Source organism: Bos indicus x Bos taurus, chromosome 21 (genome assembly GCF_003369695.1).
Source record: "Bos indicus x Bos taurus breed Angus x Brahman F1 hybrid chromosome 21, Bos_hybrid_MaternalHap_v2.0, whole genome shotgun sequence".
NCBI classification, from domain to species: Eukaryota; Metazoa; Chordata; class Mammalia; order Artiodactyla; family Bovidae; genus Bos; species Bos indicus x Bos taurus.
This window is the reverse complement of record NC_040096.1, coordinates 57675011-57694840: the sequence shown is the minus strand read 5'-3', so window position 1 is coordinate 57694840 and position 19830 is coordinate 57675011. Positions and strand designations below refer to the sequence as shown.

The window sequence follows — 19830 nt, the reverse complement described above, 5'->3', positions numbered from 1 at the left end:
GATGCCCACTTTGCCCAAACTCTTTGAAGGTAGGATGCTCCCCTAGGGCCCTACAGGGGAACCAAGGTGCCAGCCACCCTGATGCTTGAGCTTCTAGTTTCTCCCTTGCCTCTCCGTTGGAGGGAACCCAGAGTGTGTCTAGTGGTTAACCTCCTTAAGCCTGAGAAGGCCCCTGGGTGTTTATGTCCCCAACCCCAGGGGCCCCCATCCTGGGCCTGGGTCTGTCTCCTCCGGGGAAGACAGATGATCTCATCGAGTGTCTGCTGCCGCGCCAACCCCCGCCCACCCCCCGCTCGTCCTGCGCCCTCTGCTGCAGTTGGGACTGAATATTGCTCAGGGTACAGAGATGCTTTTGATGAATGAAATTCAAGTGGCTCGATCACTCCGAAAGGACAGGCAGAAAGTGCCCACACCGAGACTCCTCTCGTCCCTTTAAAAAGTAAAAGCACTTGGCAAGGATCGCCCTAAATCCAGCCCTGCTCCCTCCATCCCCCAAGCTCCACCGCTGAGCCTTTCACACAAACACGCACCAAAGAACCAGACCCGGGGGGCGGGGGGGGGGGGGGGAGGCGCGGCGCCTTTAAGAGACGGCAGGCAGTGCTGCCCCCTGGCGGCCAGCGCTCTCGCGCTTCCTCCGCCCCGGCGGGGTCCAGCGGGCCGGCTGGCCGGGTCAGCGCGGCGGTGGCGACGGCGGCGAGCCGCGCGCCGGAGCGAGGACCGGGACAAGGAGGAAGTGGCGGCGGCGGCAGGTGAGGACGGCGGGGGGCGCGGGCGGCCGCGTGCGCCCTGCCGGGGTCCGAACCCGTCGGGAAGGGCACGCGCCCGGCTCGGATCGGCCGAACGCGCCGCCGGGGGCTCGGACGGGAGGGCCCCCCCGCGATCGGGAGCCAGAGGGAGGGCCGGGAGGAGGGACTTGGGGGCGGCGCGCAGCCCGAGCGCGGGGGCCGATCGTCGGTGGCCGCCGCTGGAGGGCGTGCGGCTCGGTTCCGAGCGCCGGGAGGGCGGCGCTGGCGAGGGAGGGCCTGCCTCCTCTCCTCCCCAGCCCGGCCCGGCGCTCGCGAACTTGCGCGCCCGGAGCCCCACAGGCGGCGGGGGCGTGGGCGGCGGCGGCGCGGGCGGCCCCCGGCACGGTGGCAGCCAGTGGAATGCCGCGCTGAGCGCCGCTCCCTCCGCCCGGGCGCCCGCCCCGCCCCGGCCCGCCCCTCCCGGCAGGACTGCGCGCCCGGAGCCCCGTTCCGCGTCCCCGCCGCCGGGAGGAGGTGCCCGCACGCTCGCGGCGCGCGCCGGGCCGCCAGACTCGGCCTGTGGGCGATTTCCTCCGGACCCGAGCTCCCCGCCCGAAGAGGAAGATGCAGACCTTTCTGAAAGGGAAGAGAGTTGGCTACTGGCTGAGCGAGAAGAAAATAAAGAAGCTGAATTTCCAGGCCTTCGCCGAGCTGTGCAGGTAAGGAGGGACGGGGCTCCAGCCCCCCACCCCCCGGGGACCCCCGGCATGAGCCCCAGGTTCAGCCTCGGGGGGCTGGGGGCTGTTTCCGGAGGTTAGAGCGAAACGGGAAGAAACGGTGCGCGGGGACCCTGAGTCCGAGTAGCCAGGTGGCTGTGGTGGCCGCTGGCTGTGTTCGAGGGAAGCGGTGGGCAGTACGGGCGGTGTGGCACGGACCAGGGCTCTCAGGTGCACAGGGACCCCGGGTAGGGAGACCCCTGGCTCCCCCAGGCGTGATGGGAGCGCTGCTGAAGGTGGCAGAGGGACCAGGGAAATGGGGGGAATCCACGCTGTCTGCCTGTGGCTGGAGGTTACTTTTGGACTGGAGTGGTCCTCTTCCTTCTTCCCCCTTCTCTTCGTGGAGGCGGGCACCCATGTTTGTGTGTTTGCGGGGCACCTACTAGGTGCCCCTCCGGCGCAGCTCTCTGCAAGAATCTGTCATTGCATGTTGCTGGATTAAGCCTCTTTGAAGCGAGTAGCAATACTTGGCGTGTAGGTCATTTGCTGTCTCATTAGAGCCTCGCACCAGCCTTGAGAATTGGCTGGGTTGGTGATTCTGGCCCACATGTCTGAGGGGGGGAATCCATCCGCAGAGAGGTCGGGTACCTGGCCCGGGGTCCCACAGCCAGGGAGTGGCTGGTGCAGAATGTAAACGCTTGTGTAGAATGGCCTTCTTCCCTCGAGGTCCCCACCCCCCACCCCGTGCAGTTCCTTAGTGGTGAAGACTCCAGGTGTTTTATTAAGATGGGATCACATTCTTGGTCCATTACAGACGCATCCAGTCTTGGGTCGGCTTTGCCTCACCTTGTTCCCCTATGGTGGCTTTGCCTCTGAGAAGCCCTTAGTTAAATCTGGTTCTTAGTGAAAGCCTAAGAGAATCTGGCTCCCCAAGCCTTTTGCAAACTCCAGGTGGAAAACCTTTTGTTATGCCGTGTCTCCACTTGGTAGATTTGATTCTCAAAAATGGGCCCCCCTTGCATTTTTGTCTTTTTTGGGTCACCAAACATAATGATGAATTGAACAATTGAGTTTCCTTATCTCCTGGCATGCGGAGCGAGTGGCTGGTCTGAGCTGGCCTGTGCAGGCTGGCACAGCACCTCTATGCCCCTCTCATGCCTGTCCCCAGGGCCTGCTGCTCCTTGGCCTGTTCAGCCCTGCAGGCGCTCTGCTCCCTGCAGCCAGAGGGGCACACCTTGTCTAAAACAGTTCCTGAGGGTTGCGCATCCCTCGGTCTGGGTATGGAGTTGGCTGCCTCCTCTCCTGCTGGCTTCCCTGGGAGAAAGCAAGCTTTTCATTTTCAGGAGGGCATGCCAAATGACCGGGGAATTCACAAGGAAACGGGGAGGAACTTGCAGCCAAAGCCTTGGAAGTGTGAGGACTTTTGCAGCATTAGAAAGGGGCGCTTGAACACACACACGTGGACGATGTGCCCTAGACACTGAAGACATGTGCAGAAACCCCTTTGATGTGTTCTTGAAATCTGGTCTGGTGTCGGGTGCCCAAGCTCCCCCTGCAGTCCTCTGAGACTTGGGAAATCCCCACTGATACCTTGCACCCTTTTTCCTGAGGTCTTTCTCTATTTGTGTCCTCCTGTGCCTGCAGCTGAAGCACGAGGCTTGTCATCTGGTTGGTATGTTTTGCTTGGTAATTAGGAGGCTCTCGAAACACAGTTCCCACCGAGACTGAGACTCGTGGCTGGGTCCTCAGGCTGGACTTGCAGACTGCCTTTCCCTCCCCAGAGACCCTCCTGCCCTTAAACACTGGGGGGTTCAGGGCAAGCTATGATGTCAGCCGTTCCGGGGAAGCTCCAGCATGGAGTGTTCATTTCTCTGAAAGAGTGGTTGCGTTCAAAGTCTAGTTGCCTTCTTCTGGCCAAAATATTGACTTCAAAGAGAGGAAGAGAAATATCTGGGTCATTCTAGAACCTCAGGAAACCCACTTTGTGTTTTCATCAGGGGAGCTTTAGCTATTTTGTTGCTTAAGCTTAGGAAGGAATGGAAAACACCGAAAAGAATTTTTCTGTTTCTTCTCTCCTTTTTTATGGATACTTTCAGGGTGGCGCCCCCTGGTGGCCGCATTTCTGTACTGGGTGCAAAGTACTCCCACCCTCTGGAGTGGCCAGAGTCCTTTGCCCGCTGGTGGGTGTGATGTGAATGCTGGTGCAGTTTCAGTGGCTGAGAGGGGCTGTGGACGGACATTGTCACGTGGGGTTGCCATTTGGATGGGTGATGAATCATCCTCGAGTTCCATAGTGAAAAAGTCCAGAGATGTTTGAAAATGGCTTGAGGTCCTGCTGCGAATGTTTGGGGCAGTATCAGCGCTGGAGAGGATGACTTGAACGCAGCGGGATGAGTTGTTTCGCCAAATGCCAGGCCTTGTTAAAAAAAAAAAAAAAAAAATCTTAGGACCGGAAGGGAGATCTTGTCTACCCAGCCCCTTTGTTTCACAGGCACGAGACGGGGCAGGCTCCATACTTCTGTTCCTTTTGTTCAGCTACTAGAATGGGCGGACCCCCTCATCATGGTCACAGGGGTGCTGCCGTTCTGTCTCAGAGATTCTTCCTTGCAATCCTGAGCTGTGGCCTCAGCAAGCGTCTTGTCTGCTCTCCAAGGAGCATTGCCCCCTGCAGGTGTCTGGACCGTGGACCGTAGGAGCAGGTCCCACCGGGACACCTTAGCAGGGGGGAGGGCCGTCCCTTCACACCCTGGTCCTGCCTGGTTTGTTGATAAGTTCTTTGCCTGCATTAGCCCAGGGCTCTGGGAGGCTCCGGGAGGAGGGAGCTGCGAGTTTCCTGTTAACAGTAATTTGGCCTCTAGGGTGGCCCATACCTTCAGGGCCTACATTCCTTTATTTTAATTTCTTTTAATTTTAAAAATTATATACTTTTTGACTGCACTGCAAGACATGTGGGATGTCAGTTGCCAGACCAGGGATCGAACTTGCGTCCCCTGCAGTGGAAGCGTGGTGTCTTAAGGAGCATCCCTCTGGCTCCCTGACAGATAGGCCTTGACTTGGCTTATTTCTTGCGGGATTGTTCGTTCCCGACATTTGCCAGTGAGTCTCCCCCTCTCCAGGGATGGCTCTGCTTGTGTCCCCTTGGCTTCCCACCTGCCTGCCCCTTCCCCTAACCCTGGAGCAGCCTCAAGGCTTCCTCACACGCAGAAGGGACTTCAGAGGGGAAGCTGAGAGGTAAAGCTGTTAGTTGAAAATGTTGGGTGATTTTTTTTTTTTAAATGCTCTCAGTTCTCTGCGGTGGCCCGTGCGGATGTGCTGGCTGACCCGGTTCGCTGTGTCCACGTTTTCTGTGTCAGCCCTCCAGCGCCTCGCCTCGCCGCTCCTCTTTCCTGCAGCTGAATTTGCGGTGCAGGCTGTGGTGGAAAGACACACGACGTCGCAAAGCATTTTGGTGTGAAATGTGACCTCTGTCCGTCTTTACCATCACGTCAGCTGACCCGAACGCTTTCCTTTCCGGAACCTCATCTCATGTCATCCTCCCAGCAGCCCAGGGTGGCAGAATGGGGAAACTGAGGCTCAGGCCATATGAAGGACTTGGATTCGAAGTGAAGGGCTTCCCTGAGCCCAGATCCCAGGCCTTTACACCTGAGGATGTGGCTGCCTTGTTTATTAATAAGTTCTTTGCCCAGGTTAGGCCGGGGCTCTGGGAAGCTGCAGGAGGAGGGAGCTGGGAGTTTGCTGTTGACAAGAACCTGGCCTCTCAGGTGGCCCATACCCTCAGGGCCTCCATACCTTTATTTTTATTTTATTTTTTTAATGTTTAAAATTTTTTGATTTCTGGCCATGCCTTGAAGCATGCAGGATGTTAGTTCCCTAACCAGGGATCGAACCTGCGCCCCCTGTGGTGGAAGCGCTGCGTCTTATCCATTGGACTGCCAGGGAAGTCCTCATTCTTTTCTTTAAATGAAGGACTCTAGGTTTGTTCTTTTTGCTGGGAGGATTTAGCGTGGTTCTATCTTTGGGGAGATTCATAGTGGGGAGGAAGGAGAATTGTTTCCAGGGTTAAGTGATGCTGGTCTGTGAGTGGGTTTTATTTTTTCCGTTTCTTAATGATTGGATCTGGCACCATTTTGGGGGCATGGGGGTGGGAGGAGGTACTGACTTAAGTAACCTTTGCAGATGCACACTGGGACTGTTCATACTTAGCCTTTCAAATAAACACGTTCCACCAGCCTGCTGCGGGGGTGAACTGGGCTTCCTATGGGAGAAGATGGACCGCCAGGGCCGCTGCTGTCTGTTGATGAGCCTGCCCGGGTGCCGGGCCTGCCTCGACAGCAGGCCACCCATGTGACCGGGGCTCGTGCCTCGGTGTCCTCACTTGTAAAGTGAGGCTGATGACAGTATTCGCTCAGGGGGACCCGGACTGTGCCTGGAACTCTGTGGGTGGTGGTTTCTGCTGTTACTTTTTAGTTGGTCCTTGGGGAGTGGGTGAGTGGGCGTCTGCCCGCAAATGTCTGTCTATTCCTGGATCTTGGGCATTTGCAGGTTGAGTGTTCCTAGTTGGGGCAGTTTTAGAGCGACCCTGAAGTCCAGGAGGGAGGCTGACTGCTCATCCTGCCTGGGTGTGGGTCTGGGGCAAGGCTGGGGGTGCGGGGTGGGGGAGCCTACCCTGCCTGCTGCCCTGCCAGCATCTCCCTACACACCCAGCCCGTGGGGATCTTACAGCCCCTTGGAAGCCGGGGCTGCGGTCTTCACCTGTTTTATGGATGCAGAGCCTGAAGAAATTATGTTAACGCAAGATGATACTTTTGTTTTTTTCAAGTTTGGAGATTCAAGAGGAGTTTGTACTGGGTTTCCTGAAAATGCCAAGAGTCTCCATGCCAATCGCGCTACTGCTATGATTAGCTCACATTTATTGTTTTATCTTTTTGAATATTTAATACATGCCTATGTTAAAACCTAGAGGATTCAAAATACACAATGAAAAGGACTCAAAATACACAATGAAAAGTCAGTCCATTTCCTCCTTGTTCTTGAGTTCCGGTCACTCAGGGACACACGCTGTCGGCAGTCTCTTTCTCTCGAGGTGGTTTTTTTTTTTTTAACTTAAAAAAAAATTGAATGATTCTTGAAATTCTGTGGTACTTTACAGTTTTCCAAAGTTTCACACATGTGATTTTGTATGTGTGTGACAGTCGCTAGGTCATGTCTGACTCTTGCGACCCCATGGACTGTAGCCCGCCAAGCTCCTCCGTCCATGGGATTCTCCAGGCAAGAATACTGGAGTGGGTTGCCATGCCCTCCTCCAGGGGATCTTCCTGACCCAGGGCTAGAACCTGGGTCTTCCGCATTGCAGGCAGATTCTTTACCATCTGAGCCACCAGGGAAGCCCCACACGATTTTATATAATAATATAATAACCTTTTTAAAAAATCCCCTATTCCTATGTTGCCCCCCCCGCCCCCCAACCCCAAGGGTTTTGTGCAAAACACAGGGCATACGTGTATGGATCTCTTCCGCACGTATTGTTCTGTCCTTGGTTCCTTTCATGAAACGCTGTGTCTTAGAGACACTGCCCATCACTGCTTCTCTGGGGACACTTCTTATCACTTACCTCCTTTCTTTAACGGCTGTGGGTTTCAGGTGTTAAAACAATGGACCCTATTTCTTGCCCTGTGCTTGGCGTCTACTGGTGTAGATGGTAGGCAGGGCATGGTCCACCCCCTGGTCTGGCTGCTCATTGCCAGATGAGTGAGGGGGTACAGGCGTTTGACTTTTTCGGGGCAGTTCTGAAACCACTCACCAGGACAGGGCGCTGCTCACTGGTGACAGCGAGCGGAAGGACCTGTTACCCACTCCCTCCCCGGCACAGTGTGTGGACATTTTTGATCTCGGCCACACACATGGGTGAGAAATGATACTGTTGGTTGCGTTTCTCTTATGATGGGAGGACTGAGTTCCCGTGGGCAGGGATGGCCGTGCTTGCTGGGGCAGAGCTCGGCTCACTTGTGCATCAGGCTGGGGCCTCCCTCCCAACCCCTGGGCCCTCCTGCCTCCACTCCACGGGTTATTTCTCCTCGATGTTTAGCAGGCTTGGGGCATTCAGCAAAGGCCCATGTAGTGAAGTGCCGCATGAGAGTTGGCTGTTAAAGAGGGTTTCTGTTCCTCGTTGTGTTTTGAGTTCAGTTCGTAAGCCGGCTTTTTACAGGAATATTCTGGTACCTTTTTTAGAAAGCCAGATTCATTTAGAAAGCACGTGGTCATCCAGGAGCTGAGCACCTACTCCTTGCCACCGTGTGGATCTCAGACGCCATCCCTCTGGGTGCGGGAATCTGGTCCACGCAGCCATTCCCGCTCTGCTGGCCGGCCTGGGCATGTGCGGCCTTGCTGGGAGGGGAGCCCATGCAGGGTGGGGTGGCTGGTCCCAGGTCACACTGTGGGATGGGGGTGGGGGGGCGGGGGTCGTCTCACTCCTAGACCAGAGCCCTCTCCCCACTGCCTGCTTTCAAACAGCGCTTCCTCCAGAGCTGTGAATGAGGCCATTCCCACTGGGCTATTTGAATTCCGCCTGCTGCTTTGTCTTGCCGGCTCCCAGCCGCCCTGAGAAGGCAGCTGTCCCTGCGGCCCGGGGCCTCTCCCTCCAGCCGGGCCCATCGTGGTGGCGGGGCAGAGGATCGTGACAGCCCCTGGGGGTGAGGGCTCGGGGGTGGATCTGACACCGGCTGTGGGGATTTGAGAACCACTCCCGTGAAGGACCCCCCCACCCCCCAACTCCTGCCCCTTCCCTCCCAGGCCCGTGGGTGTGGGGTGCCCACTGTATTAACCGCCCTTGGAGGCCCCAGCTGGCAGAACGCGCTGGGTCCACTCTGCACAGCCACCAGCCGCCCCGGGGGAGTAGCGGGACACACACGTCAAAGTCCTCCCTGGATGGCTTCTGAGAGATGCTTGGTTTTCTTTTCGCTTCACTTAGGATCTCGAACCCTTAGTGCCTCCTGGCTGGCCTTGTTATTTCTCTCCGCTCCTTGTCCCTCTCTCCTTTGGCAGGTGGATTCCATAAAGGTCGAGACTTGGGCAGTTCTGTTCCCTGGTGAAGCCCCCCAGTGCTTGCTTGTAGCAGTGCGCACAGTAGGGGCTCAGAGAGGGTGTCTGTTAGTGGGTGAAGGAACCAACCGGTGGGTTTTGAAGCCTTTTCCAGGCCCTTGTGACTCAGCAGAGTTGCTTGTGATTCTGGAGTGCCCTGGGCCAGGAAAGAAACCCCAGGGTGAAGGTGGTGTATCCCAGGTCAGGTCATCGGCTTTATTCCTTCATTTTTTTTAATTTTTTTATTGAAAGATAATTGCTTTACAGAATTTTGTTTTCTGTCAAACCTCGACATGAATCAGTCATAGGTATACATATATCCCCTCCCTTTTGAACCTCCCTCCCCGTCTCCCACCCCTCTAGGTTGATACAGAACCCCTGTTTGAGTTTCCTGAGCCATACAGCAAATTCCCGTTGGCTGTCTATTTTACATATGGTATTCCTTCGTTAAAAAAAAAATAGTTATATTTATTTATTTGGCTGTGCTGGGTCTTCTTTGCGGCGTGGGCTTTTCTCTAGTTGCAGCGAGGGGGGGCTGCTGTCTATTTACGGGGTGCAGGAGGCCTCTTACTGCACTGGCTTCTCCTGTAGTGGAGCGTAGGCTCCAGGCCTCGAGGGCTTCACTCCTTGCTGCAGCGTGGGCTCAGTAGTTCAGGCTTTAGAGCACGGGCTCGATAACTGTGGTACATGGGCTTAGCTGTTCTGCGGCATGTGGGATCTTCCTGGATCAGGGATCAAATCCGTCTGTTGCGTTGGCAGGTGGATTCTTTACCACTGAGCCACCAGGCACACCTTATTCCCTCATTCTTTCATTCACTCAGCAAGTCCTCAGGCTCCACCCTGGCCTGCCCTGTGCTAGCTGGTCCCTGCCTTCCTGTGCCTAGAGGCTTGGTAAGGAGACGAAGGGAAACCAGCATACAGACACGTTTAAAATGCTGCAGGATGGAGCTAGAGCCAGGAAGCCTGCAGATGGGAGAGCCGTGGCAGGAGCAGCTGCAGCCACTGTGTGGCCAGAGAAGGCCTCTCTGAGGAGGTGACGTTTAGTAAGAGCGAGTGCCCATTCCTCTGGGAGGTAAAGAGCTACAGGGCGGGTGGGGTCTGCTGCCTGGAGGTCACTTGCCTGGCCTGCCTCTGCTGTGGCCCTGGGTGCCCTGAGGACCAAGGGCAGCCACCTGGGTAAGGGCAGGTCGGTTTCCATGTTGGGCAGGTGGTGGTCAGAGGAGGCAGCAATGTTTCCTCCAGTGGCCTTGTTCCCTGACAGTGTCAAAAGGGACCAGGTGGGTGGCCCTGGGACCTTCCTCCACCTGAGGCTGTGCTCTGGGGGCTGGACAGGAGGACGGATGCTCCCCTCTGGCCTGGTTCAGTCCAGTCTTTGTGTTCGGGAATGAGCTCTTCTGGGCCTTGAGGGTGGGCTGGGGTGAGGGATCATGGGGGACCGTTGGGGGACCTGGGTAGGCCTTAGGCCAGCTGAGCTTTCCTGAGGATCAGCTTAGGCCTTGGGTCCCCAGGGAGCGGGGGGAAGGATGCTTGTTCTCTTTTACACTCATTTACCTTCCTCTAGGGGTTTCCCTGATGGCTCAGGGGGTAAAGAATCTCCCTGCAGTGCAGGAGACGTAAGAGACACGGGTTCAATCCCAGAATCAGGAAGATCCCCTGGAGGAGGGCATGGCAGCTCACTCCAGTATTCTTGCCTGGAGAATCCCATGGACAGAGGAGCCCAGGGGGCTACAGTCCATAGGGTCGCACAGAGTCGGATGCAGGACTGAGCAACTGATCACAGCACCTTCCTCCAGGCCGGTGTTTGCTGACCTTCCCAACAGAAGAAGCACTTGGGGCATCAATGAAGAACATATCCTTGAGTCCACCTGTCCCCCGCTTAAAACCCTCCAAGGAAAGGGTCTGGGAGCCTTCTCTTAACAAGTGCCCTGACAATTCTTCTGGGAAACAGACACTGTCACTTCCTGAAGAGTGTTACTAGGCCTCACCCCAGAGCCATCAGGCATGTTTGGCGCTGAGTTAAACAGGCTAGAGCAGCCTCTTTACTGTGGGGCTTCTCTGGGAAAGGGGCCTCCAGGAGGGCGTCTGGGATGTAAAGGTTCTTGGGCTGGTTTGTCCCCAGAACCGCTGTGTGGGACTTGTGTTGCCTGGAGCCCACCTGGGTAGCTCTGGTGTGGCACCCACCATCCACTGCCTTGTTTGATCCTCGTTACGTGAGAGGAGGGACGGGCAGTGGCAACAGGCTGCCTGCCAGCTACCCTGCCTGCTGGTTGCTACCTTGTGGGCAGTGTTCTCTCCCCGCTGATTCTGGGAAAGATTGAGGGCAGGAGGAGAAGGGGACCACAGAGGATGAGATGGTTGGATGGCATCATCGACTCAATGGACACGAGTTTGAGTAAGCTCCAGGAGTTGGTGGTGGACAGGGAAGCCTGGCGTGCTGCAGTGCATGGGATGACAAAGAGTTGGACACGACTGGAGGACTGAACAACAACAACTCTCCCCTTTTAAAAATGTCTTGCCTCCCGGCGCCTGTTTTACACTGAAATTCCTTAGTGGCGGATCCTGGGGCTGGGGAGGAGCTGCTTTGGTCTTTGCTCAGGAAGCATTCCTGAGGACTGGCTAGGCCAGGTGCACGCTGATTATCAGGCAGGGGGCCAGGAGCAGAGGTGGGGCGGGGGAGGGGCAGCCCCTGGTCTGCAGAGCCCCTTGTTCTGCGGTGTTGTCTGCAAACCCACTGGCTCCTCATCAGCCTTCTGCCTGCTCGGGTTTTGGAGCCTGAGACATGAAACCAGAACTGGGGGCTCATCCAGGAGGCCCCGATGCTGCAGAAGGGCTGTGTTCAATGCCCCCTGCTCCCTCCAGTGACTCACACCCAATTTCCAAGCAGAGGTGAAGCCTACCACAGGCCAGGCACTATTGAAGATGGGGAATGTCCTCTCCAAGACGGGTCGCGTGTCTCCATATGCTGGATGAGAACACGGAGGCATAGGGAGAGGCGAGATGACTTGCCAGATCACCCGGCTGTGAGTGGCAGGGTTGGGACTCACCCTCGGGGCGCACTGACTCCTGAAACTGTGCTTTTTCCACCCTGCCAGTTGGCCATCATCTCATCCAGGTACCACTGGCTTGAAACCCAGTTTCAGAAGAAAATCGAGGCGTTCTTTTCTGAGCATCCTCTGAGCGTTGTGGTTGGGCCCGGAGGCGTGGTGGGTGGTGAGATGACTGTACAGTCAGAGCGACAAGACTTGCCCAGTTGGCTGTGGATGCCTGGCGAGTCATTCCACTTCCCTGAGCCTCTGTGCTTCCCTCTGTAAAGGGGGGCATTAGTACACCCCCCTCCAGGGCTACTGAGCATGGAGCGCTTCATACGTGCTGGGACTTGCCCTCCCCACTGGCCCCCCTATCCAACCAGGCCACAGTCTGGGGTCTCTGACATGTGTCTGGCCAGAGCCCCCAGCCCAGGGCAGACAAGGTAGCCCCCCTGCCCCCTCCTTCCCCCTTTTCTGGTGTTGGGGTCCTCCAGCACCCGTGACCAAAACACGGCCTCTCAGCTGACTGCTTCCTGGGAGGGGCTGGGAGTGGTAGGTGGGTGCTGAGTGGAGGCCACTGTGGGAGTTTCGCTTTCATTTCTACCTCGCACCCTTATCCATCCAACAGTTGAGGGCCAGGGTGTGGAAAACCCTCGAGCCCCTCCTTGGGGCACCCGTCCCAGTGTAGGTTGCTCGGCGCCCCCTTCCCAGAGGGTGAGTCTGGGTTGCCCCGGGCGTCTTCTCTTTGCAGAGCACCCCATTCACTCCTTTGTGCAGTCACACAGTATGTATTTATCGAGTGCCTGCTGAGTGCTGGACACTCTTGGGCGCTAGGATCCATGCAGCAGTGAGCTCCCCAGGGCAGCCTGGGGCCACGGAAGCCTCTTCCTTGCTGTGCGCCTGGCTGGGTCTGAGGGAGGGAGGTGTGGTAGGGAGGGGTGTGCAGGTTGTGTGGGGGCTCTCTTCCATTCTCCCAGAGGGGATCGGGGACCCTTGGAGAGAACGGGGGCATGTTGGCACGTGTGGGGGTATTTGTGAGTCCCCAGGGGCTGTCAGGTTGGTGCTCATCCTCCCAGGGCCCTGGGCATCTTCTGAGGACCATTCAGTGCTGTGGGCCTCTTGGGTTCTCTCTGGATGGAGTTTCCTCTTTGCACCCCAGCCCGGGTTACAAAGGCCCAGAAAGATGCAGAGTGAGCCCCTAGTTTTAGACCCAGTAGATGGGGCAGCTTGGATTTGAACCTTGCCTTGCTGACACTAAAGCATATCTTCTTTAAGATTTTATCCTAAAAGTCCTAGCACTCAGGCCCTTTTCAAGGGCTCCTTGAACAGAAAAGGAATGCTGGCCATTTCATCAGAGATCTTTTCCTGCCTCTGCGTGGGCAGGTCTGGGCAGGGACACCAGGATCCTATCAGGAAAGAGTTCTGGTTCTTTCGAAATCAGCCCCCAAGCCCCTCACCCTCACCTTGACCTGCACGCAGGCATGTTGCGGCCTGTGCTCATGGGGTTGTAGGTGCTCAGACCTTTGCTGCTTGACCCTCTGGGCATCAAAGCCCCTGCTGGTGAGAAATGTACTTATTTTTCTTATGTCCTTGGAGGTGCTGCTGTGGCTGCCCTGGTGGTGAGGGGACAGTGGGCTCCTTTGCATGAGGCCGTGGACATCATGGCATTGTTTCCAGTGCTGTGAGAATAGCTAAATCCTTGGAATCGGAGAAGGCAATGGCACCCCACTCCAGTACTCTTGCCTGGAAAATCCCATGGACAGAGGAGCCTGGTAGGCTGCAGTCCATGAGGTCACTAAGAGCCGGACACGACTGAGCGACTTCACTTTCACTTTTCACTTTCATGCATTGGAGAAGGCAATGGCACCCCACTCCAGTACTCTTGCCTGGAAAATCCCATGGACGGAGGAGCCTGGTAGGCTGCAGTCCATGAGGTCACTAAGAGCCGGACACGACTGAGCGACTTCACTTTCACTTTTCACTTTCATGCATTGGAGAAGGAAATGGCAACCCACTCCAGTGTTCTTGCCTGGAGAATCCCAGGGACGGTGGAGCCTGATGGGCTGCTGTGCGACTCTGTCGCACAGAGTCGGACATGACTGAAGTGACTTAGCAGCAGCAGCAGCAGCAGCAGCAAACCCTTGGAATAACAGTAGCTCCCCATCCTGGAGGTCCAGTCACCAGCCTGATCCTGTGCTTTAAGGCTGTCATTCCACATGTGGAAACAATCTCAGAGAGAGTAACTGACCTCCCCAGCACTTCATAGCTGGTCCCTCCTAGGGGTGTGAGTTGAACAGCACTTCTGTGAATCCAGAGCCCAGACTCTTGACCATTAGAGTTTATTTTCTTTGTAAGTAAAGGCAGAGGATGCGAGGATGGCTCTCCTTTTGTCTGAGTTCTTTCTAATGACCTGTCCTTAGCACCCCTTAGTTTTAAAATTTTCTCCTTTTCATTTTCAGTTTCGTTTGGATGCACGGCTTGCTGGGAATCAGGAAATTTAGGTCCTGGCTCAGGTGGTGTTCACTCAGGCTGGGCATCAACTGAGACACCTTTCAGCAGCGTTGTCATCTGTCTGTGGATGTTGAGTTTGGGTCTCCCAGTATGTGATGTGCTCTGTCCAGACAGTGTCACTCAGATTCCCAGGATCCCCTCATTCCTGCCTCTCAAACTCCTTCCTTGAAATGCTCTGAGCCCGTGTGGATGAGGCCCCATGGCCTTGTTATTGCTCAGTTGCTAAATCATGTCTGATTCTCTGTGACCCCATGCAGCACGCGAGGCTTCTGTGTCCTTTATCATCTCTCAGATTTGCTCAAACTCATGTCCATTGAGTCAGTGATGCCATCCAACCAACTCATCCTCTGTCACCCCCTTCTCCTCCTACCGTCAATCTTTCCCAGCATCAGGGTCTTTTCCAATGAGTTGGCTCTTTGCATCAGGTGGCCAAAGTATTGGAGCTTCAGCTTCATCAGTCCTTCCAATGAGTATTCAGGATAGATTTTCTTTAGGATTGACTGGTTTGATCTCCTTGCTGTCCAAGGGACTCTGCAGAGTCTTCTCCAATACCACAATTTGAAAGCATCAGTTCTTAGGTGCTCAGCCTTCTTTATGGTCCACCTCTCACATCCGTACATGACTACTAGAAAAACCATAGCTTTGACTAGACCGACCTTTGTCAGCAAATGGACTTATACTTCTGTTTAAGTTGCCATGTGTGTCCCTTTCTGGGGTCACCTTGGGGAACCTTGGTGCTTTTTTTCCACTGAAGCTCGAGGGTTTCAGAAGCACCTTGGAAAGATCCCCAAAGCCCTGGAAGGCTCTTGGGAACATTCTTGTTGGAGCCAATCCTTGGCTTCAGAAGTGGGAAATGCTTTTGAAGGAGCTTCAAGAACTTGGAGGCAGAGGTGCTGTCTCTGTGACTTTGGGCCAAACCACTTAACCTCTCTGAGCTTTTCATTTCTATACCCGAAATGGGAATTTTAGTACCAGCCTGCAGCAGAATACTTTAACAGATTGGGTGAGCTGAGGCAGCTTGAGTCCTTTTTAGCACAGAGCCTGGCGCCTGGTGGGCAAATGGTAAATACTGTTATTCGTGTTAGAGTCAGCCATTAAAGGCTGATGGACCGTATGTTTGAGCTTATGTGTGAGCAGCCCTCGTATCTGGGAAGAAGATGGGCAAGCCGAGTTCCAGAAGCCTCTTAGGTGGGGCCGTGCTAGATTGGTGTCCCAGGAACAGTGTGTGTCTTGGTCAGTGATGGGCTGTGAATGCTGACACAGCCTTTTACTGCCTGGGTGGCCCCTCCCTGGTTTCATAAAGGAAATCAACCCTGACTATTCATTGGAAGAACTGATGCTGAAGCTGAAGCGCCAACACTTTGGCCACCTGATGCGAAGAGCTGACTCGTTGGAAAAGACCCTGATGCTGTGAAATATTGAGGGCAGGAGGAGAAGGGGGTGACAGAGGAAGAGCTGGTTGGATGGCATCATTGACTCAAGGGACATGAGTTTGAGCAGACTCCGGAAGATAGTGGAGGACAGGTTAGCCTGGTGCGCTGCAGTCCATGGGGTCAAAAAGAGTCGAACATGGCTTAGTGATTGAACAAACAACAGTCGGGCCTTAATTTCCTCCTTGACAGGAGTCAACCTGATGCCTGTGCACAGGAGGGGCTCAGCACACAAGCTTCTCCTTTCTTGTTTGGGCCAGAGGCCATCCCTGACAGAAGCCGGGAGGGCTGCCTTTCACTCCCCGGACCTGTAGTCAGGCCGTCTGTGTTGTCTGTGTCGCCCCTCCCTTACTGCTGAGATGCAGCAGTTCGCCATCGCAGAGCAGCAGTTTCCCCGCCCCTCGGAGCCAGAAGGGGCCCTTGCAGGTGAGGATCTGCAGCTCAGAGCGCCAGGCCTTGCAGGTTCGAGCACTCAGTGAGTCAGCCCAGCGTGCTGGGCCCTCGTCCTGGAGTCCACGAGCGGGCTTCCTTTGGCCTCCAGGGAACTGCAGATTGAAAGCAAGGCCAGAGTGTGTTCTGTTCTGTTCTGTTCTGGGTCATGGTTGACAGATCTCTCCTTGACCAGGATGAGTTCTTTGGTCCACAGGCCCAGATAGTTGGTGTCCCCCTGCCACCATCCCAGTGGTCTTTCCTCCAGCCTTGCCAGGAATGCCAAAGGGGCAAACTCTTTGAGGTGCTCCACTGGGAAGGGTCCGGGGGTGGCCATGTGGGACACAGACAGTTCTGAGGGGAAGGGGAAGGATGGTGACTCCCCTGGGGGTGAGCCTGGAGGACTGGCCAGGCGCCTACACCTCTGTCTGCATCAGTGGAGGACACCACAGGGCACTCTTCTTTCTCCATCAGCCGACAGACGTGGCGAGTTATTGGGGTGAAGTTAATGATCTGAGAGAAAAGCAGCTCTCTGACTGATTTCTACGAGTCACAGCAGTGTCTGGGTTTCAGTAGAAACCTCAGGGCCGACCAGGTTCAGTCATAAAGTAGCTCCTGTAAGTGTTAACACAGTGCAGAGGCAGCTTCAGGTCCAAGTGGATCCAGGGGCTCTCATGGTGTCCGCAGGACCTGGTCTCTCTCCTCCCCAGTCTCCCTTGTGTGGCTTCGTTCTGAGGCCCAAGTGATGCAAGATGAGTTCTCACAGCTGACCTTTATTCTGAGTGCCGAGGTCCTCATGTGGTATCACCTTTGATCTACATTACACCCCTTGGGGTGTGGGCTTGGAGTGCCCCTGTTTCCTCATAGAAGGAGTGGAGGCCCCGAGGGGTTAAGGAACTAGCTCAGGGTCACAGCTAGTGGGGGGGGGGCTGGGGTGCGAACGCGGGCTGGGGGCTTTGGGCCTCCCCTCTACCTCGGAAGGGTCAGCCTGGGTCACACCCTCATCCCTGAACCAGTTGTGGGGGCCGGGGAGTGCCCGGTTCCTGAACCCATGGTCGGCGTGTGGGCAGGGTGGACCCCACGTAGGAAGCTGGGTACTTCCCTGAAGACAGCGGGCTGGCCGCTGGGCAACCAGGGGAGGTGCGGGTGCTCCCCGGTTCTGGGCTCCAGGGCAGCTGGTGGGAGGGTAGGGGCTTTCTGCCTGCCTGAGAGTTTGCACTCAGACTCCAGGGTCAGGGCGCTGTTCCCAAGAGCAGGGTGACGAGTATCCCTGCAAGTGGGCCCCTGGCTTCCGCTTTCCCCTCAAATAAACCTGAGCCTGGTTTATCTCCACAGTCGGTCGGACCCAGGCAGATTCTGAGGGCCCTGGGCCCAGGGTCACGCTGGGTCGTCCTGGAGGAAGGGCTTATGTAACCCTTCCTTGAGGGATGGAGTTCGGGGTGTGGGGCAGAGCTGCCTGGAGTCCAGGGCGAGGGCTGGTGTCTTCCCTGTTCCGCCCGTCTGCATTGGGAGGAACTGTGGGGTTTTGACACCGAGTATTTGGGGTGAAACAGTCTTGTGTTATGTAAACGTGTTATCGCCCTCTTGCCGTTTGGCCCTGTCCCACGCTCACCGGGCAGTGTGAGCTGTCTTTCCCCCGGGGAGCCTGCAGGACTTCGCCGCCGCTGTGAATTAGTGGGTGGGTGAGGGGTCAGTCCTCCCGCAGAGGGGCGTGTCAGTGCAGGACGCGGGACCCCCCTGCCGGCCCCATCACGTCCCAGCAAGCCTGGCGGGAGGAGTTCCACCGGGAAGGAGAGGGGGTGACTGGTGACTGGTTGGTGGTCCCACACCCAGGCCCTTCAGTCCCGAGGGCCCCCAGTGAAGGGGCTGGGCCAGAGACTAGGAGAAGGCTCAGGTTCTGGGGGAGGGGGTATGGTGAGGGTCTGGTTTTGGTCCCACATGGTTCCTTTCTGGAAGGACCCTTGAGAAGCCAGCAGCCGCCCTGCTCAGAGCCCTTGTCCTGCCCCCAGGCCCTTTTCTTGGCTGTTGTGAAGTCTCGTGGGCCAGTGGTTCCTTTTCGGGGCGTAGCCTTCGGAGGCAGGTAGATAGTGGTGATGCGGGTGGGAACGCAGTGGAGAGAGGGCTGTCCCGGGCCCTCCCCTTTGCCCTGGCCACCGTGGGCTGCAGGTCTGGCCTGACTTTTGTCAGCAGGGCTTTCCGAGACTGTGCGAGGAGGGAGCGGGGTCAGGAAGCTCAGATCTCATTCATTTTCACTGTGAGCTGTTTGGCCTTCACTAGAGTCCCCTTCTGCGGGCCCCCAGCTCAGAGCTCAGAGGCCCTGGCGAGCGAGTCTGTGACCCAAAGCGTCCGGTTTAGCTGACGGGACTACCGGCCCGAGCTGACGGCTCGGCAGGTCTGTTACGTGAGGCAGCGAGGAGGGGTCATTTCAGTTTATCAGCTGATAAAAACAGCACTTGAAAACAAGCTAAGCTCAAGAAGGTCGGTCATCTGCATGAAATTCCGCAGTCTCTCTTGGGCAGGTTCCCATCTGATCTGTGAATACCACTAAGACACTCTTATTACGAAGGAATAACGAACCTGATCAAAATTTAAACCACAGCAGGGAGCGTGCCGTGGAAAGCCGGTCTCCCTTAGACCTCACCCCAGGCCCTCAAGGCGGCCACGTTGCCTTGCTCTCGACTGTCCTCTGAGACGTGTGTTGTGTCTACACAAGCCTGTGTTTATGCATGCACACACATACACGCACAGCCCTCTTTTTTGTTTCTGAAACAGAGATGATCCATTATCTATGCTTTCCTACGCTTAATGTGACTGGAGAGGGGAGGGGAGGAAAGTGATGGCAGAGCTGAAAGATCGTCAGCAGTAGGAGACAGAGGGCAAGCCGCAGTTTCACTCACACCAGACACTGATGGAACACACTTGCATCTTAAAAGATTTGCAACTTGAAAGTTCGGATGTAGGGGACTTACTGTACCCTCACGTTGGGGGTTAGGGCTTTGACGTGAATTTTGTGGGGAACACAAACACTGAGCCAGTAGCACCCATCCTGGCAGGGGTTGTACAGGGGCACATCCACCTGAGGCTGGGGTCCTGTGCCGTCTGCATATATGTGGCCCTTAGTGCAGATGCTACTGGGGAAGGATGCTGACAGGTGTGCTGGGCCAAGCAGCTGGCTTCTGAGCCCAGTCCCAGTGCCCAGGGCATGACTGACCTGGGCAGGTGACGGACCTCCCTTTCCTCATCTGTAAAATGGGTGAGCATCTAATTGGGCAGTTTGGGGGATCAGAGGCAGTGACAGCCTGCCTCTGAATTGATGGAGGTGGTCTTTGACACATAATGGGGGGTCTGATTATAAATAATTTCTTCTCTTCTCCAAATTTTCTGCTGGTAGATAAATAGCTGGAAATCATCTCTGACTTCAAAACTGGTCAAAGAAAGGGATATCTGGTGTGGTCCCTTAAACTGGGAAGGACCTCTCTTGGATGATAAACTCCCGGCCCAGCACTCTTGCTGGGGGCACGTTGAGAGCAGGTGAGGGTCCTCTCGACAGCCTGGCCAAGTGTGGGTTTCCTTCCGTGTCTTTCTGCAGAGCCCTCCCCCTTCCCATCCCACGTGCTTCTGAGAAGGGCCCCCCACCAGCCAGCCCCTCACTCATGCTGAGCCCCAGCTGAAGGAAATGAACGCATGTCATCTTTTTTCTTGGAATTTTTGGTCCTCTGTAAAGACCGTGTAACATCATGAAAGCAAAATTTGAAGAGACAGATCATTCCTCTACTCCTAACCCAACCACCTCTAGTTCCTTTTTGTATCTAAAGTTGCAGAGTTGAAAACACTGTATGGGTAGCATTTTGATTTTTGCTTTCTGCAGGCAGCCTTATAGCTAAACAAACTCCATGTTGCTAGTCTTTAGAGTGAT

General features: G+C 55.8%; 1 protein-coding gene across 2 annotated transcripts in view; it reads left to right on the top strand.

The window, feature by feature from the left end:
- The first annotated feature begins 609 nt into the window (after positions 1-609).
- The window catches only part of ITPK1 (inositol-tetrakisphosphate 1-kinase), a 163558-nt gene continuing 144337 nt past the window's right edge, over positions 610-19830 (top strand). Inside the window, exons 1-2 of one of the 2 annotated variants that reach the window (XM_027520674.1) lie at positions 610-749; positions 1213-1444. In XM_027520674.1, coding sequence (XP_027376475.1) covers positions 1350-1444 — 95 coding nt within the window. In that variant the 5' untranslated portion in view covers positions 610-749; positions 1213-1349. Of the gene's footprint in view, positions 750-1212; positions 1445-19830 lie in introns of those variants that run through there. The other variant, XM_027520675.1, reaches the window with a different exon arrangement.